This window comes from Triturus cristatus, chromosome 12, assembly GCF_964204655.1.
Source record: "Triturus cristatus chromosome 12, aTriCri1.1, whole genome shotgun sequence".
Classification (NCBI taxonomy): Eukaryota; Metazoa; Chordata; class Amphibia; order Caudata; family Salamandridae; genus Triturus; species Triturus cristatus.
The window spans coordinates 399,483,033-399,503,934 of NC_140595.1; the positions used below are offsets into that span (position 1 = coordinate 399,483,033).

Sequence of the window (20,902 nt, forward strand, 5' to 3'; positions counted from 1 at the left end):
GCCCTGTGGGACACCGTGGTCAACAGCCCTGAACTCGGAGCAGAAAGGGGGCATTTAATTTTTTTTTTTTATTGTTTTATATTTTAACCTCAGTGAAATACAATTTTACAGCAATAACACAATGAGAAATTGAGCATTGTACAGTTCTCACAAGTGAGACAGCATGTTTACAGGAGTAGTCAGTAACTTTAAATAAAAGAACATGTGTGAGAAGGAACCAAAAGAAAAACAAGAAAAGGAAAGATGGATGGAGGCAGGCAGCCCTGCTGTCTATCAGGCAGTTATGAATCCAGCCATTTGGATACTGAACCCTTGATTCCAATGCCGAAGTGTATTATTATTCACCACCTCGAAGGCGGCAGAAAGATAAGATCAATACCACTGAGTTGCCACTGTCTACACGCATTCGAAGTTCATCCATAACTGTGAGTAATGCCATTTCAGTCCCTTCGCCAGGCTGAAACCCAAATTGCTCTTTCTGTAAGATCTGGTTAGATACTAGATACTGAGATAACGTTTTACTCACATATCGTTCCAGGAATTATATATGGTAAGGAAGCAGAGAAATAGGTCTGTAATTACTTAGATATCCATGATCTAGAGAGGCCTTCTTTATCAGAGCTGTCATTAGAGCCTGTTTCTAAGCTGTTGGGAGGCCCTTACTTAGGGATTGGCTACAGTTATTCCAGAACACTCATTATACATTTTGAAAAAGTGTGTGAATTCAGAATAACCAGATGCACTCAGCAGGCTTGCTGTTCTCTCCAATTTTGTGTTTGATTTTCTTGACCCATGCCGAATCTTGTAAACAGATAAAATAGATATCTAATTAGCTTTTTTTAAAATTCAGAATATTACTGATATAAAATCAGTCATTTTAAAACCAAAATGTTATTGTTTAATACCCCTCTTGAGGTTTTGTCCCCACTTCTAAAGGCTAATTGTTGGAATAAAAAAAAACTTGAGATATTTAGGGATCAATGTTTCAGAATACTGTAAGGACTTCTAATGGCTAAATGATCTCCCTCTCACAAGAAAGGGAAGTCTCCTTGTTTAAGATTGCAGTCTCCCCTCCATTTAGAATGTAGGGTGTCTTCAATTAAAATGTTAAAATTGCCAGTACTTTATATTTTTATTTTTAAATATTCCTTAACAGCTAGGATTTTCTGAGAAGTTGAGGCAATTTTGCAAACTTTCATTTGGATCATTAAGTTTGGAAAACTGACAGTGTATGAAGGAGTATTAGCACTGCCTAAATTTAAAGTATGGTATCTTTTTGCATTCAACAGTATTTTAACCAGGTGTCATTCGTATTCTCTAAACAGCTTTTATGAGATTTCCAGAATGATGATCATCTTCAAATTGAGTTCCAATGTCAAAGATCGCTTGATTCTCCTAAAAAACATTTGCTTTTAAAACCATGAACATTTTGATGAAGAGGAAAATCTATTTTTTCTCAATTTCAAGATACCTCTTATTCATACAAGTATGGCCCTGCAATATTGCATATTATTATAGTTCAATTTAGACAAAAGTGGAAAAATCTTGTCTATACCTTTATAAGGGATGTTCTGCATGTATGCGAGATCGATCTCATAGCACCTAATCGGAATGTACTGCTCCAAAAATAGAGTGTGGTTTTGGTTATCACTTCAACACCTGAAAACCTGTTTAAATCCTACTCTACAAACCTACTCAAAAGATATGGTAAAATGTCTATTTTCAGACCATCAATCCAGATTAGGTATAAGACGAGGTCATAAAAAGTTGAATGAAGGAATGTAAGATCAATGTATTATGGGCCACACTTAAAAAATGGAAAGGGGGTTGCGGGACACTTGGCAAATGTATGGGAAGGTTTCACAATTTAACTATGAGTTTATTCTGTGTAATATTAAGGATACTTATGCAAAATGGATGGTTTATAATACCCCAAAGATTCACGAGAAGGCTAACTCCAGAATCCTACCTTGTTGCCCGAGATGCCAAAATTGGGTTACCTGGGATTGGCATCACCTGGTTTTGAACTGTTGATTACTGGAAGTCTATTGGAAAGAAATGTGTGTGTGTTTTTTTAAGTTGTCAAATTAATTTTTGCATTAAACCAAATGCCTTGTTGATTTTGCCTGGATGGGCCTTGCAAGTGAAAAATATTTATTTTTATTGCAATGCTTATTGCTAGATCACTACTGACTCATCATTGGAATGCAAAGCATGCACCAAGCTATCAGAATTGGTGTATTATGTTTAAAGTAAAAAAGTTAGTATTTCAACACACCAAAAAGATTGGTTTGATTAAGAAAATTTTGAAGATATGAAAATATTTACCTGATTAATGAACTGCAATGCTCATTTGAGCATTATCAAGATACATTTTTCTACATAGTTATAGTCATAATTGTACATTTTTCTATTTCAAGAGGATGTGTATAATGAAAGGTATGATAAATGATTATTGTTCCTCTCTCATAGCCTCAATTATAAAAGGGCACAGATATGCTTCTGAAATGTGACGGTGGGAACGTATACATATTTAATATACGAGGTGAAAGTGAGGGTCCTTCTGGCACACCATGTCATGCTTCTTATAGTTATTTCCTTTCTTTATAGTTTTAGTATGACACTGGTAATTCCTGAAAACCAAACTTAGAAAGAATGAGTGCCTCAGTATATATAAAATATATGCTAACGCTTCTGGTTGAAGTAACTACCTTAAACAGTGTCTTGAAGAAGATAAGTTACAGTTTGGACTCTAAAATAAGCAGCAATGTTCGCATCTTGTCATTCCCTATTTGCAATATGAATGTTTGTGCTAGAACTCTAATACTTTGTGCATGACATTCAAATAAACATCTACAGCACATTCCAATTTAAGAATCCTTATTCCCTCACAGTAACCCTTAATATGAAGTAACAACCCCAGTATTAGAAAAATTCAGATAAACGTTCAAAATAATAGTTCATATTTAGCTTCTACCAACAATACACTTTTTCAAAATACTTCTCCTCCCAATGCCCATCAGGACAAATCCATGGGAAGCAATAGGTCTTGGGAAGGTCCTAAATACAGCAACATTGTATCATGACTGCCTAGCAAAGTATTCGAACCACAAGAGAATTTATACATGATATTCCAAGATAGTCAAAGTGTCTCTGGAATACAGGTGTATTTATTGTTTCCTTGAAATTATTTCTTTTCAGCATACTTGTGTATAGCGCATCCTCCATGCACCCAGCTGCAGTCCTGACAGTGCCACCACTTTGTGAGGAACGATATCCTTCCCTTAGCTAATTGGAACTTAGTGCAACTGCGCAAGGGGGTTCGCAGTACCACTCTCCCACATTTGAGCTACAGTGGGCAGTAGCAACATTTGCAGCCTCACTTCCTTTTAATCCTTCTTATCATGAAGGAGAAGTTTTGTTTCTGTCCACGTAGTAAGAGTTTATCTTAACTAAGCTTCAGCTTCAGTAGAGATTACGTTAGGAAATCTAGGGCATTACATTAAAGAGCATAAAAGGCAAGTTTCTGCTTTGCAGCATTCATCATCTTCTGAGTGATTCCCTCCTGCCTACCATGTGGTGTCTCCACTTATGAAGCTTGATTTAAATGAAAGACGGGAAGTTAAGGTCCTGTACATAATGTTATCGAGGAGTACTGGGGTTAAAAACATAGAGAACACATTTCGCAGAATGTGTGAACCAATACAAAATGTTCACCTTACCAGAAATGATCAGATCTATAATGAGAGTAAAAGAGATGATTTTCATCATGAGCATTTTTTATTGTTTTTCCTGGATATATAATGTTATGGATCGCATTCCATATGAATTGTTCGTGTAATATCTTTTTTGTTTTATTGATGCCTTAATAACTTGCTTTTTCCTTCTTTTAATTCAAGCATTAGATGTGAGCACCAGTATAGTATGCTTATTCACATATGCATTCCATACTTCATGCGTTGTTGCAATGGGGAAGAGAGCTTTTTAAGCATTTGAAGATCTTTTTGAATATATGTTTTACACTTTTTTTAGGCAAATGAAATGTTATTTTGTGGACGAAAGCTGACAGCGCAAGAGGCATGTAGCAGAGGACTTGTCTCACAAGTATTTTGGCCAACTACATTCAGCCAAGAAGTGATGTTACGTGTCAAGGAAATGGCCTCTTGCAGTGCAGTGGTAAGTTTAGTCGTATTTTTGGTGACATGCTAGCAAACCCCAACTTTAGCATATAATTAACAAAGTTTTATATCTAAACCATCAGTTTAAAAAATGTTTTTTTTATTGTTTTATATTTTAACCTTGGAACAGTGAAATACAATTTTACAGCAATCACCCAAAGAGAAATTGAAAATCGTAAAGTTCTCACAAGTGAGACAGCATGTTTACAGGAGAAGTCACTGACTTTAAATAAAAGAACATGTGTGAGAAGGAACCCAAAAGAAGAAAAAATACAAACAGTACAGTACTCTGGGCCTACAATTCTCTCAAAGGTATTCAATGCCATTACATCTGGAAAACAAATGTATCCAAAGTACAGAATATTCAAACATATTATGGGTCTAGTTTGTTTTATCTACAGGCTTCCCAGGACCTCTACATTATCTTCTAACATGGGAGAAAAAAAGAAAAAACAAAGGGAGACAATCAGGAAGGGGGCGTGAAATGCTGGGGCTGTGAAAATGTCCCTGACTGGGTACAATGAGGAAGCAAAATGTTTGAGGGCCCCATTGGCACCAACTCATTGAGGCCATTTTTTCTTTTAGCTCTCTCATGATGCAGTGTAACTCTTACCACACCGCGCCACGGACCACCAGCAAGCCTATACAATAGGTGGTTTATTGACTGTTGATTTGAGGGGCAGGGGTAAAATGTCGTCTGTCGGGGTCTTTGACAAGAATAAATGCCAATTGTTTCCCCACTCTTTGCGCTAAGCCTGATAGTACTCCAGCTTCTGCGACAGTCCATTTCAACAGTTCTTTCTTCCCCCACTTAATGCTTTGCTCTTCCACTACAATGAAATCTGTCATTTGGCTAATACTAGGGCCAGGTCTGCAAACCTAGATATTTAACCCATCTTTACTGTTAAATATTGTATGAACAAATCTAATAGTGCTAATGAAATGTCTTGCCAACTATTTTGAAGACTTACCTAGAATATACTTTGGGAATTTCAGGTATAGATCAACGGAGAACACAAAGGAAAGTGGTTTACAATTCTAGGGTATGAACCATCAGGCACCAGTTAACTTCTTAATATAATGAGTTTAAACTCATTTTGTTTAGAAGGAATGCTGCATAGCAAATCTTCTATGACTCGTTTAATTGTAAAAGTCTCCAGGGTAAAATATACTGCTGTTAGTTCACTTTGATATTATTAAATACCTGTTATGTACTTCTGACAATAGAATGCAGGTATTTCTCTGTTCCCTTAAGGCAATGTTGTAGGAATGTGTCCTGTTGAGCAGCAGTAAAATGAATACCTGCATATTAATACTCTCCCCCCACCTAATTCTCCTGTATTCCGCCAATCCCATTTCTAAAGGCCTGTGTTATTCCCCGCGAAACAATTTAATGAAATATTTTTTGAAAAATTAAGTTGCCCCAAAAAATTATAAATTAATGCATACTTATTAAAATAGATACATGAGTAATAATACATTCCCTTTCATCCTGTGCCTAAGTACTGATTTATATCCATTTTAATATTTTAGATGCTTTAAGAAATTAAATATATATATCTTATTTAATGCATTTAAACACCGATAACATTAAAAATGATAATATTCAGCAATATACTTACTCCTTAAAACAATAATGCGTGGTAATGACATGCATGGCAATGCCAGATTTGTGGTAATGGCATGATTTGTAATGGCATGTGGGGTAAAGGTAGCTGCACTATAATGGCCACGTTGTAATGTCAGTTGGCGGCAATGACAGCGTTGTAATAGTTCTTTCCCTTGACTGACTTGTTTGAAGACTGTCTGGACATGCAAGGCAACATCTTCAAGGATACTTAAAGCTTCCCTATTCTTATGAGCCTATATTCATATTTTGGAAGCTTTATTTTGCCATTCAAGATTCTCCTTGGAGCCCTCCTAATTCCAGGCATGTGTGGTCTTCTTATAGGATGCTCATTGCATGATCACCCCCATATTTTTCTGATGTTGCATTAAATAGTTTCTTCTGACATTTTCCAGACTGTATTGCTTCCTGAATTCCTATCCTCCATGGTTTCCAAAACATTGAAAGTACTTGTACTTCCATGATGGTGGTGATATTTTGGCCTTTGTCTCAATACTATGCGATCACTTACAAAAATGACATAAAACTTTTTACCGAGCCTTTTCTAGCGTCTAAGCTCAAAATATATGCATTTTCAAACAGCTGTCCCTGAAACTACACGCATTATCTAATGTTTCCATTTTTTCAATGGCACATTGTAGGGTTCACAATTTGGGGATCATGTGTTTGACTGTTTTTCGGATGGTGTGTATGCAGTAAAGATCATCAGCCATACAAGGTGACCCCTCTCATTTCTTCTTACCCATTCTACTTTCTTTTTGGCAGAGCACCTGGAGGTTTTAAAGATGTAAGACCTGTTTACGAGTTTGGTGGTCCAACCTTCCAAACACTGCAGCCGCCAGGAGACCATAATGCCAGCGGTCTTAAGATTGCTGTTTTACGAGTTTACTGCAGTGCAAGCGGTGTGGCTGCCAAGATTTTGCAGCTGTGGCGATGATTTTTCCATATGTATTAATGCCTGTGTGAGCATTTTAACTGAATATGTGTTGAATGCACACATATGCATGACACGTGGAAAAATAACACCTACCCATTACCGGCGCTAGGCCTGTATGTGGGTAGTTCAGGCACTGGTTATATGGTACAAAAAGGACTAACCTGTACATCGCTATAAACATGGTCGTAATCCTCGGGGTGAAGATGCTGTTGTGAAGGGGTGACCTGAAGAAAGGGATACACGTCAACTGTGTCTGAAACCACAGTTTTGGGGGTGAGTACGCTCCCCAGATCCCACTGCCGGGTTAGCTCGTAGAAAAGCCAACTCGTAATACGGTCTGCGGTGAAACTCCCCTGTACTACACTATGTCAGCTCCTTTTCCCCGACCACGACTTTTTCCTGACCCCAACCCCGGCGGTCTGCGGTGTGCTGGTGGTGTCAGAGGTTCAGCTGCAGTCTTTCCAAATGCAATCTGCCCAACTCGAAATCCGGTGGTCAGACCACCACTCTCACTGCGTTCAGACCAAATGTTTGACGGCACACGGGCCACCAAACTCATAATAAGGACCTCAGTGTTATCTTGCCTGGACACTGCACTGAAAAGTCTTCCACTTCAGTCTCAGTTCCTAGCACAGCTCCCAGATACCCCTAGGGGTGACAGTTCTGCACTATACAAATGTTGATTGATTGATTGCCAAGTAGAAGGAGATATATATTGGATGCACAAAGAGCAAATGACACCATCTAAACCAATTGCTTTTTTTCCACACCTCCAAAGATCAGACCTAGTCTGAATACCGTGTAGTCCTGTTTATACTTGTAAGCATTCCCAGCTCTGCTTTAGCCCAGACTGAAGAGACCCTGTGGAATGCAGGAGTGTCATAGGGTGCACTGACATTAAGGACCTGTTGACGAGTTTGTCAGACCTTCTGTACCACCACCGCACTGCCAAGAGGACCGCCAAGCCCATGATGTACCCACCGGCCATATTTCCTGTTGACTCCAGGGAGGGTGGGCTGGCAGTGCTGTGACTGTCTCACGGCGGTGGCTGTGTGAGGCTCATAGAAGAGCCTTAACAGCAGACCGCCACCTTTAGAGTGCCTGCAGCACCTTCCTGCAGTGTGACATGCACCATGTTGGGCATGCTACACTGTGCAGGAACAAGGGTGCAGATCCAGGGGGGCACAACTTGCACCTCCTGCATGCACCCCGAGAATCAGCAGAGGGCTCCTGCATCTCTGCCACCTTTTTCATGGCGGGATCTTCGCCATGAAAGAGGCGGTGGATATGCAAGTCAGAATATGCTCAGTGGTGCCGCATCAGCACCATCAGCATATACCTGCCCCTTTTCTCACTGCCATGGGATCCTGGATCCCAATGGAGGTGACTGTCCGACTGGCGGACCGCAGGGTTGCCAGAGGTCGAACCGCTACCGCGAATACAGCAGTCCTGGGCATAATAATGAGCCCCTAAGAATAGTGCCAACAGTCTGGCCTTGGCGTGTAGATGCTGCTCCTCATAGTGTTCATCGTTCATATTGAAGTCTGGTCCCTGACTAATGTGTTTTTTTTTTCTACACATGGACATGTTCTGACTCCTCCCTCTACAAAGTACATACCTCATTAATGCACACCCACTCAGGGATTGTGGGGTCGGAACCAGACAATTGCTACCTTTAAAACTAGGAAGACCTAGCCTGGCTGATGTATGTGATATGGGTCAGTGTGAAAAAGAAGAGATCTTTTGACTCGCCGTAATCTTTAAGACCAGTTCTGGCACATTTATCCTCTCCTAATGACCTTTGGTAGCTGAATACAACGTGAAATTTCATGTGAAAAACCTTTTTTCCTACCACATTTTGGCTCCTGGATGGAATTCGTACCAATGCTACCAAACTGAAGGACTGATCTGTGTCAAGCCTGTCCAATACAGGCTCGTGAAAAAGGGAATCTCTTCTAACTAAATCAAATCTCTATTCAATTTGCTTCTATGTAGAAGGTACAGCTTAGTTCTGGCAGGATGCAGAAGGCGAACTTGGCAAAAAAGAGCCCTAGAAATCAAGATCTTAAGATTCCCCTGTCCATAGCTGAAATATTGTTCTCCCTCAATAAAATATGTTGATCTAGGAGAGAATTATTAGTATTCTATTAGCACAGGAGAATGCTTTCAGTAGCTCTTTCAATATGCCCTGCCATCCTTGCCAGCAAGGAAATCAGACATAGAACAGCACTCACTGTTCAATCAGACCTCAGAAAAGGCCTAAAGATATATTTCCTGGAATAAAAATGAAACCACCGCCAGAGCAGCTACGAAGCCTGGATTTGAAAGAGTAAGAAACATTCTTATTACGAAGATTTTAATGCTAGATCTCTGAAGTAACGAACAATAAGCTCACATCAACAATAAAAGTAATGTTGTGATCACTAATGTGCCAATGGATTACCTCAAATGAACACAAAAAGCACTTAAAGGACAAAAGCTTGAGACATAAACTTTCACATCCCAAGAGTGTCATTGAAGGAGTGGACAATAAAGTGTTATGAAGTGATAAATCTTCAACAAACCCCCTCTTAAGAGACAAGACCCAAGAACAGAGCACCTGGCAGACTAAGGTTGTAGCCAAGAGAGAAGCAAATAGAGACATTTTAAAGTGGTCTCATGATTTTAAAAATCACCCAGAGGAATTCCTGTGTAGAAGATGGCAGCAGACGAATTTAGAAATACTTCACACTAAAGATGTAGTGGCTGGGACACAGGGAAGAGGGTAGTCAGCATACAAAGGAACAATTCCGAAAAAGATCATTACTTCTCAGAATTCACAGCACAAACTCTTTCTGTATCCATAAAGATGAGTATATTCTATTACCTCTTCGTCCTGTCTTCCCGTCCCATTCCTTAACAGTGAGCAGCTAGTCTGCTTCACAGAAACCTACTACCTAGCGGAGCTTTTCGCACTTCCACCAATATGGCGCCTACCATCAGGTGACGATAAAGGGGAAAGTGCGTCACAGAATATCACCCTCACCCACAGTACTCTAGCTTTTGTGGCAGAAAGGCAAGAAAATATGTGTGATATTGCATCCTTTTGCATGATCTTGAATGATGAGACATCAGAAGCAAATGTATTTAGCAAGAAGGAGAGATTTCTTTGATTGCAATTAACTATGCACTGATTGACGTCTTCACAGTTGCTTTTAAACACCTGGCTGTAGTGTCTTTTGAGTTAAAGATGACAGGACCCTTTTGGTTCCTGACGGACTCCGTAGAACAGTGACGTAAGTGCTTGGGTGTGGTTAATAGAATTAATGATGTAGAATGTTCAGTTAATGATTACACACTGAGAAATAAAGACATGTAATATCAAGCTCAGTGTGTGGTGTAATCATTTACATGCTCTGTGTCTGGGAAGGATGCTACAACAGTGATGAGGTAGGGGATTGATAACCTGAAGTACTGACAGTGCTTTCCGAAAGAGTTTGCCTTGATCCAGCAAACTGCATCTGTGTGCCACACGCGCCTCAGTCAAAGTGAAGAGTTACGGTTGGCTTATGTGGAGTCAACGCACCACTCCAGCTAGTGCAAAGCTTTCAAAGAAGACGAAGGCCTTACAGAGAAGTTTATGTATCATTGCCCAGGAATCTGCTGGTGAGGCTGTGAAAGAGGTACTGTACCACAACACAACACAGAGGCATAAGCCATACGGAAGAATAACGCTAAAGGCAGTGGCAGCTAAGTACAGAGGATCACTAAAAGCAGCGATAGCCAGGTGCAAGGAAGCACTAGAAGAGAAATAGCCTGATACAGAAGAGTGCTGAAGGCAGTGGAAACCAGGTATAATGAAGATTGAAAATGGTGACAAACAAATTTAAGAAACAAAACGAGTACTTACTGTAAAAAATAAAAAAGGCACTGCACTTCTGGGGAATTAGCCAGACGACTCAAGTTCAAGTCCTGAGCAAGTACTTCCAGCAGGTGCAAAAGTAGATGCCCCTCAAGCGGATTCCAAATAGCACATACTCTCAGCGTCAGTAAGTTCAACAATTGGTTATGACTCCGCTGCTTTTCTGAAACCACCGCTTTTCTGAAACCACCACTTCCATTTGATAGTGCAAAAAAGCTGAATATTGGAGCCAGATGGACTGCCCGGATCAAAACCTTTGATGATTTCATTAATGCATTTGAAGAAGCAGATAATAAAAAGATCATCAAATATCTCAAGAATCCTGCAGGTGACAGAGTAAAGGTAGTAATAAAAAAAATACCACACTTTGATGAAGTCTCATGCCATCAAATTAAAGAGGCGTTCAATATTGAGTTCAATCCATTGATGAATGTCGAATACAATAGATGCATTTGCAACTAAGAAAGGCAGAGAGCTGGTAAAACAATCAACACGTTTGTAGAAAGACTTGATTCGCTCAACAAACAGTGTAAGTTCCATGAATTCAATGATGAAGAAGCCATACGTCTCAGAGTCATAGATGGTTGCCTTTCCAATTCATTCAGACGATAAATGCTGAGAGAAATGCTCAGTCTGGAGCGTGTACCTATGGCTGCAAGAGCCAAGGAGCATACAGACTGAAAAGCAACTGACATGGAGGCTGGAGGAGCCCAGAGTGAGTCAGCACTCTACAAGAAAAGTAAGCAGAGACACACGGTTGAGGGCTACAAAGTGATGTCTCCAAAGAAAAAGAAACATTTTTTCAAATGCGACTTTTATTTTACACATAAAGGTTCCTGTACCGCCATTGGACAAGTATGCAAGGGATGTGGGAAAGAGAACAATTTTTTACTGGTCTGCAAAGCAAAGGAAAACTAAGAGTGTCATGTTGAGAAAAAAAAAAAAATGAACACCCAATCTTTCCAGAAGTAACGTTCTACTCGCGCTCACAAGGCCAAGCGGCCATATCGGTTGCAGCAAATGGAAACTAAACAAGGTCAATCGTCATCAAAATCTTCGTCCACAAGTTCTTCAACATCATTGTCAAGTGACAGTGAAGCAGATGGATGTGCGATGTTAACTTAAGAGAAACTTGTGCATGTCGGATTGGCTGCATGCAAGAAACAATGTGAGTCAAAGAAAGATCAACACATGAAGTCACAAAATTCATTTTGACACTGTCCTAAAATCACACTAAAGGTGAATGGCAGTTCCATACCTTTTATCATAGACAGTGGTGCCTCGATAAACATCATGCATGCCAACTCACTGCCGCATCTACATAAACAGGATGCAGCAGCGGCTGCGCAATTAACAGCGGTAGGCTAACGCCGCAATTTAATGTTTTAACTTTGTAGTTTTTAACTTTTGAAGCTTTACTAATCTAATTTGCACTTGCACTTTAGCACCTATCAAAACTTGGACACGCTCCTCAGGTTATTTTTAAAAATACGGCACTTGTTAATAATCTCCCCTTTTAAGTCTAACTGATGTAGGTGTGATTTTCACCTACCAACTTTCTACAGGACCTGAGCACCGTTCCACCGCGGCTTGTGCCGTTTGTTGTTGAGGGCTGGTGTTGAACCGGAAAGACTTATGCATTCTTCCGGGCCAAAGGGGACAGTCACTCACCTGTGCGCCAACTCACTGCCGCATGTACATAAACAGGATGCAGCAGGGGCCGCGCACCTGGCTCGCCAAAGGCGTGCCTAAGGCAAGCCCGTCTGCGCCCGTTCGTGCCTGGCCCGGGCCCAGGGCCATAACCCCTGTTTGTCAGCCACCAGACTCAGGGCAAACATTACCTTATTCTGCAGCCAGTCTTCTGAATCTCGATAGAATTACCTCAAGACCTCTCTGCTATCAGTTCAACCTATCTAAGGAACCGAGAACTTGTCCTCACTGCAACCTAAAGCACCTTTTCCCGAAGACATGTACTAATGAGATACAAAAGTCAGGTGAACAAATACTCCCCCCCCCCCCCCCCCCAAATCGTTCATAGGCCTGCTCATTAATACTCACTCCCTGATCAAACGCAATGTAAAATTTGCAGAGCTGCTGACAGCTCACAAAGTAGACATGGCCTTTGTCACAGAAACCTGGACAAATAGTACCACTGATGACCTGTCCCTAGCTATACCTCAAGGATTTGTAATCATTGAAAATGACAGACCTGACAAATGGGGAGGAGGCATAACGATTATAGTCAATAACTCTAACTTTAAAAGGGTCCCGGCAGGTAGCAGAGCTGACTGTGAACTACTTTCATTTAGATTTACCTTAAGTCCTAATTACACTTTTAATGGCACATTGCTGAGTTTGTAGAATAAGTTGATATTGGAAAAAAAAAGCAGTTATTTTTCCGAAAAAATACATCAGGCAGGTAATTCTAGCAAAGCTAAAGGAATTAGTCAAATTACCTGAACCACAACAAAATGATCACTGTGTGGCATTCTGTAATTAACTTGCAGGGTATTTTAGGGACAAGGTGCAATCTATTTTCGAATCCCTCGCAGACCAGGATAACAGTACAGCAGCCTCCTCCGTTATTTCGCCCCAATGCTCCATTAATGAATTCTTTCATGTCACCAAAAATAGAACAGATCTCGAAGGTGATTAACTCAATAAAATCTGGAGCACCTGTAGACCTCTGTCCTCCAAAAATATATCATATGGCACAGGATAATATCCATGAACAACTCCGTACACATTTTAAACTAATCATCACATCAGGTATCTTTCCAGATGTGTGGCAGACAGTTTCAATTATTCCTCTGTTGAAAAAAACCCAACCTAGATCCCAGTGACAATAGTAGCTACAGAACAATTGCGAGAATTCCCTTCCCAGCTAAAGTACTGGAAATAATTCTCAACACCCAACTTATGACCTTCATTTCCTCGGCAGACTTGTTGGATTCTTCCCAATATGGGTTCCGACAAGGGCATTGGACAGAAACTGCCCTAATCATGGCAGCAGAGGAGATACGGGCAATACTAGACACCGGTGCCAAGGCCGCCTTAATACTGTTGGATCTATTGGCGGCATTTGACACCATAAATCACGACATTGTAATCAAAAGACTCCAAGAGGTAGGAGTCAGGAACTCTGCCCTCAAGCTGACCAAATCTTATCTGAACAGGTATCAATATGTTCAGATCTGCAACTCCTGCTCAGAGCAGTTTACTCTGCCGTGTGGGGTGCCCCAGGGCTCTTCATTGAGCCCCACCCTATTCAACCTATATGTGACCCTTGTAGCCAATATCATCAGGCAGTTCGGCTTCACACTTATCTCCTACGCAGACGACACCCAAATTGTGGTGTCCATATCTAGAAGCTTCGAGGAAACAGCTGACCGCTTTAGCCAATGCATGTCCCACATAAATAAATGGATGGGCACAAATTGTCTAAAACTCAAGGGGACTAAAACAGAGGTTCTCCAATTAGGATCTGATACCTCCTTTTGGTCACGGAACTGGTGGCCTCCCAGTATGGGAGATCTCCCCACCCCTGTCCATAAAGTGAGGAATTTGGGCATCATCTTTGATGACAAACTGACCTTCCAACACCCGATCCACAAGGTCATCTCCCAGGTCTTTCCAACACTAAAATCCATCCGTAAAATACACACTTTCATCCCTCCGGAAGCAGTAAAAACATTAGTGACGGTGCTGGCCATGGCAAGACCGGATTATGGAAACGCCTTATACCTAGGCCTTCAAAAACAACATCTGCTTAAATTGCAGCGGGTGCAGAATGCAGCAGCCAGATTGCTGCGGAACATCCCCAAATTTATGTCCATCTCTGAAGGTCTAAAAAAAACTCCACTGGCTCTCTGTGAAGAAAACGATTGAGTTTAAATCCGTATGTCTGGCGTACAATGTATTATTTGGAAATGGACCAGCGTTCTTGAAAAATCTAACATGGTACCTTCCATCCAGACATCTACGCTTTTTCCTGGGTACAATGAGGCTTTGGAACTCGCTCCCGCTAAATATTAAAAGCTGCCCAACACTGATTGGATTCAGAAAGTTGCTAAAGACATGGCTATTCTCAAACTAAGCTACACCATCCAATCTGAATCCCTGATACAGCCCTCCGCACAGCGCCTAGACGCCTTTGGGCATTCGTGCGCTATATAAATCCCATAATAAAATAAAATCATTCAAATCCCATAATCAAACATGCCTGAGGAGAAGTGCAATGAACTCTCTCCAGTGCCCATCTCACACCGTCAAAGACTAAAGTGTATCAACTCCATATAAAATTCTGGGTTCATTTGTAGCAACCATGAAGCACAAAAATACAATAGTACAAGCACCAATTCACATAATTCAAGGTACTTCTTGAAGTGCCTGTATACTCCGTTTAATTACTGCTGCTGAAATGGGACTGATGTCTGTAAATTACAACATAAATGCTCATCACAAAATAGCGAGTCGGTTTTCACTGTTGTTTCATTGATTTGGCAAACTTAAGACAATACAAGTGCAACTGTATATTAATGAGGACATTCATCCTGTTGCTCAGCGACATAGTCAAATTGTGTTTCATTTACAGGAAGCTGTTGAAAAAGAACTTGAGACGTTACTAAAGCATGATATCATTGAGCTATATTCTGGTTGGACACCATGGGTTTTGCCCATAGTGGAAGTGCCTGAAAAGGACAGTGAGAAAGCTGTTAACATCTGTGTTGATATGCATCAAGCTAACAAGTCAATTGAAAGAGAACATCATCCAGGTCCACACATTGCCGACATGGTCACCCAGGTGAGTGGTGCCAAAGTCATCTCTCACCTTGTTCTGAACAAAGGATACCATCAGTTGGAATTAGAAGAAGATTGCAGGTACATAACTGTCTTTTCTACCCTTATTGGTTTGCTCATATATAAGAGATTATATTTCGGTGTGCCATCAGCTGCAGAATTGTTTCAAGATATGATTCTCCCCATAATACAGCCTGTCAAGCATGCTTTCAATTACAGTGATGATAAACTGGTATTTGGGGCCAGAGAGGAACATGATAAAGTTCTTACACAAGTGTGTTTTTTATTTGCTGATGCAGGCCTCACTTTGAATGCATAGAAGTGTGAGTTCCACAAAAGAAACTCTAATTCTTTGGCTAATTTTCTGTGATGGGGGCATGACTCCTGATCCGGCTAAAGTACAGGCTGTGTCAGCCACCTATTCCCCACAAGATGTTCCTATGATATGCCCTTTTTTGGCATGGTCAGCTACTGTTCTAGGTACATCCGTAATCTTGCCCAATAAGTGCCCCATTAAGATAATTTTTCAAAACGGAATGCTTCAGTTCAATGGTCATATGAGAGTGAACAAAGCTTCAAGAAAATCAAACATGTAATAGAGCACGCCACTGAAATGGCCTACTTTGATCCAAAGATACATACAGAAAGTGCTGTTGACACAAGCCCGGTGTTGGACATGATTGGTACCCAAGACAATTGACATCCAAATGCTCGAAGGCATATTGTGGCTTATGCTAGCAGAAGTTTGTCACAAACTGAACGTGCCTATTCACAACCTGAAAAAGAAAGCCTAGTTGTGGTGTGGGCTTGTGAACATTTTCCTGTGTTTCTATATGGAAAGCATTTCACTCTTGTCACAGATCGTCCAGTATTGCTGATCATCTTTGGCAATCCTAAAGCCAAGATGCCCCCTTGCATTGAGAGGTAGGGGCTGCGACTGCAAGAATATGACTACACTGTTGTGCACCGACCAGGGAAAAATTGAAACGATTCTGTCTAGTTTTCACGAGTGCCAGTACAATCTCCTAGTACCACTTCTAAAATGGCTGATACCTACATTAACTTCATAGTAAAGTCCATTACACCTTCTGCAATATCAGTGGAACAAATCATAATCAACAGTGATATGCTAATATTCAAACACATTATTGCACATTAATCCTGGAAACAGCACCCTCGACCTTGTACAAATAACAGTGAATATCAGAAGTTAAAAAATGTAAAAGATGAACTTTCAGTTACCCAAGAAGGTATTGTCTGACAAGGTTCAAGAATTATCATGCAAGAGAGTCTGAGACAGCAATTCATTAAGTGGCACATGAGGGACATAGTGGAATTGTTGCCACTAAGTGAGCTCTTTGAGACCCAGTTTGGTTTCCTCATCTTGATGAAAGAGTTGAAAGGGAATTAAAGTCCTGTCATTGTGCAGTTGGTTATCCCCCAAAATAACCCAGGTACAATTGTACATGTCTGATCTTCCAAAACGTATGGAAGAAAATTGCTGTTGACTTCTTTGGGCCCCTTGAAAATGGACATCATTTAATGGTAGTCATTGATGAGTATTCTCGTTTTCCCTTGGTAGGAGACCTCTTGTGGATCACTCAGGAAAAGGTCATTGAGAGACTAGATAGTATTTTACCAACATGGGGTGTAACTTCGATTCTGATGTCTGACTATGGCCCATCTTTGAACAGTAGAGAATTCAAAGACTTTGTTAATCATTTGAACGTTAAGTATCAGAAAAGTGCACCTTTGGCCACAAGCAAACATCTGTATTGAGCGTTTTTTTGAACTTTTATGAAAAATACTCTTCAGCATGGTGCACTGGAAAAGCTTAAAATCGAATCAGCTCTTCATTCTGCTCTTAGCGCCCATCTGTCTATTCCCCATTCAACTACGGGTGAAAGTCCCACTACCCTGATGTTTGGGAGCTATGAAGACCAAGTTGCCACTATGGACCTCTACAATGTTGATTGATAATGATTAATTTTGTCAAACAGATTCATATCACAAACATAAAGTGAAGACCTATGTAGAAAAACAAAGATGTGCTCACCCACTGAGGGTTGTGACCAGTAGAGGACTCATGGTGACCGTTCACCATCCTGGAAAGTCCATTACGTGAGATTCTTCACATTTCAAGCATCTTCCCTGACATTCACCAATTCCAGATGTTATAATTGAGACTTCTCCTACTGAGATTTCTGAGATCCCAACGACTGCACCTGTGTCTCAGTCGGAACATTGCAAAATAAAATGATGGACAGCGTGTTTAAACTTTTCAAACCATCACCCCCAGTCACAGATCTGGGTTTAATCCATCGTCCTTTTACTCACCACGTCACCCCAGTTTGGACCCAATCATATGCAAATCAGCCTTGACCCTGCTCCCCATGGGAACAGTCCAGCCCGAACTGCCAAGCCAGGTCTTTCCTTGACTGGAAACAAGCATCCAGGGACCGGTTTTGGGGTATCACCCCTCATCAGCCAGGTTTCTTGAATCCAGTGGTGCAGAGAGCAAGGAACCCACGTCTTAGACACTTAGGGCGCATGTATAGCAGCATTACAGTGCCAGTCATGGACACTTCTCTTGTATCTCTGCAGCCTCACATGACAAGATCTGGACGATTGATTTGAGCACCAAAATGACTTATTGAAGAGTTGTGATGTATATATGTATTATTTGTACTTTTTATTTAACAAAGGTGGGGATGTAGTGTCTTGTGAGTTAGAGATGACGGGACTCTATTGGGTCCTGACATACTCTGTAGAACAGTGGCGTAAGTGTTTGGGCGTGGTCTATAGAATCATGATGTAGAATGTTCAGTTAATGATTTCACACTGAGAAATAAAGAAGTATTTTACCAAGCTCCATTCATACCATAATCATTTACATGCTCTGTGGCTGGGGAGGATGCTACACTGGCCACCACTGTGTTGCCGAGGAGACAAAGGTAGCTGCAGAGCCTTTCATTTTCGGGTGTGCGTGCAAATATGTTAGACATGTCATTTTCCAGACAGCCCTCTTTGGCAAACCTACAGATGTTGAACAACTGCTAATAAAGGCTGATAAATTGTCATCAAAGTCATCAATGTCATATTGAGCAAAAAGGAACTTCCTAAAAGGAAACAGAAGACTATCGACAACTTATACCATTACTATCATTGCCACTCGTTTATCCAAGTTTCATTTCAACAGTGATGTAGCCACCAGTGCTTTCAAGAAAACTGTTAGTGCACATGGCCAGCCAGTAATCATAGAGGGTTCTCTCAATTTACCAATCATGAGTATACCAAGCCTGTGTGGCAGAGGACAGCTGAAAACTTGGAAGAGAAAAACACTGGACAAAAAGGCATTGGACTATTTAATCTCATCCCGACAAAATAAGTTCAGAACACAAGCTTACTCTAGTCATAAAGGCGGAAGGCATTGTATCATATACTGATCTTTCCTTTACATAGTCTGGCTCCTGAAAAGTAGGAATTTGTTATGTTACATCATCTAATTACAAATGCATTCATTCAAAAACAGCCCCGTGTCCACAAAAATATATTCAGATGCAGAGAGGGTTTTGCTGGTAAGTATCTACAACCCCAATTCTCTAAGCTTCACCAAATCCTACCATATTTGCAGTTTCTGGCAAACTCAGGTTTAAAAATAGTTCATCTTCCATTCACCTCGTCTGCAGATAATTTTTCATTTTCCCATTAGTAATGAAGCCTCTCCACTACCTGAGAACTTAATACCGTACTACCTAAAGACAAAGGCCAATCAGTTGGAATAAATTTCATGGTACAGATCAAATATTTTTCTTATAGTCTTGAAACACTTCTTGCTATCATGCCTACAAAAGAAGTAAACACAAGTTACAAGCTGCTTCAATCATAAACCTTTCTCTACTATTATTTCTAGACAAAGTGGTTCTAAAGATTAATCCTACATTACTTCCAAAGATCCCTACTGAGTCTCATCTACATGGTCATCCATCTATAAACAATTTTTAGGAACGGGGATGCTACATTATATGGATATCATTGGATGACTTGGTTTTACGTAAACATTGCCAGATCAGTTCAGAGATCCAAACAAATATTGGCATAGTCGTGCAATGTCTACCAAGGACAGTTGGTGCCCAAGCAAGGTGTAGTAAGTCGGATTGCAGCCTGGAACAAATTCTGTAGCAAAAAAGGTGGAAATCAACTGTCGTGAAAGATTATGGTGCATTGTTAGAGATGAATGGGTGGCAACCCTAACTCTTTTCTGTGGAGTTCCTGTCCTGGAAATTTACATGGCAGTGATAAGGGGAGTCTTGCCACACCTTCACAAAGCACTTTTGCCTGGATCAACAAACCAGAAGGGAATGTAGGGTAGGAAAGGAAGGCTTCACAAACCTCTTTAGTAAGGTAATCATAGATTATGTGTATATACATACATACATACATACTCATGATTTAAAAGTTTACCTGATATTTACAGTCTGACAATGGGAAATGATTGAAACAAGTGAATCAATGAAAGTTATCAAGGGCAACAAGCTGTAGTTATCAGTAAGCAAAAAATTCAAACGGTACACCAAATGTGCAATATTGAAAGATGTTCATATCGTACATGTAGAAGAGGCACTGTATTTATTGGAACTAGTCACCAAGGCCCATTAATGAAAACCTGTACAGTGCAATTTCCTTTGAGTCAGGCCACAATACATAAAAAAAAAAGTATTGTTTTTACACAATGGGCAAGTTATTTTTGAAAAAGACGTATCCTCAGCTTCCTACTAGGGAAGTAGCATGCAGGATGTGTGTGGGAATGGCGTTCCAGATTTAGACGACCTGTCACATATTTTTTTCCTTCTTTTTGGTTTCTAACCTAGATATGCTTTAGCTAGTTAGATATAATATAGTGGCTAAGTTTACTGTCTTGAGGGGAACAGAAGCCAGAGGTCCGAATGAGCCATGAAAGCTCTGCGAGTGCTAGGGTGATCCTATTTGAATTAGATGAATTCAAGAGAGTAATTGGCATAAAGGTTAGGGCGGTCGACCTCGAATCTGGTGAACCGGGTTCGAGTATCGGCAATGACGCTGAACATCCTGTGATTCTGGGCAAATCACTTAATCTCCCTGTGCCTAACAAAAATGAATATCTTCTCTTGTAATACAACTGGTGCTATGTAAAGCGATCTGATACCCGATACCGGGTCAAGTTCGTGCTATATAAAAAACTCCGTAAAAAAAGATAGACCTTTAATCAAATGATCTGCTGGACAGAGTGCACTATTGGCGGTGGTACTGAAATGAGGTTCACGGAGAAGGGAAGTATTTGAAGCATAGGGAAAGTTGTTGTCAAATGATTTATTGTGCGTATTCTGCGTTTCTGATGCTGAGGTGCTTGTCTTTGGGGAAGCCGAATAAATTGCCACTATCAGTTGTTTGAGGGTTAGGACATCGAGGTCCATTAGTGG

General features: G+C 40.6%; 1 protein-coding gene across 1 annotated transcript in view; it reads left to right on the forward strand.

Annotated features, from left to right (window-relative positions):
* Positions 1–20,902, forward strand: part of CDYL2 (chromodomain Y like 2) — a 558,585-nt gene that overhangs the window by 514,529 nt on the left and 23,154 nt on the right. Inside the window, exon 6 of the mRNA XM_085637362.1 lies at positions 4,033–4,176. Coding sequence (XP_085493488.1) covers positions 4,033–4,176 — 144 coding nt within the window. The remainder of the gene's footprint in view (positions 1–4,032; positions 4,177–20,902) is intronic.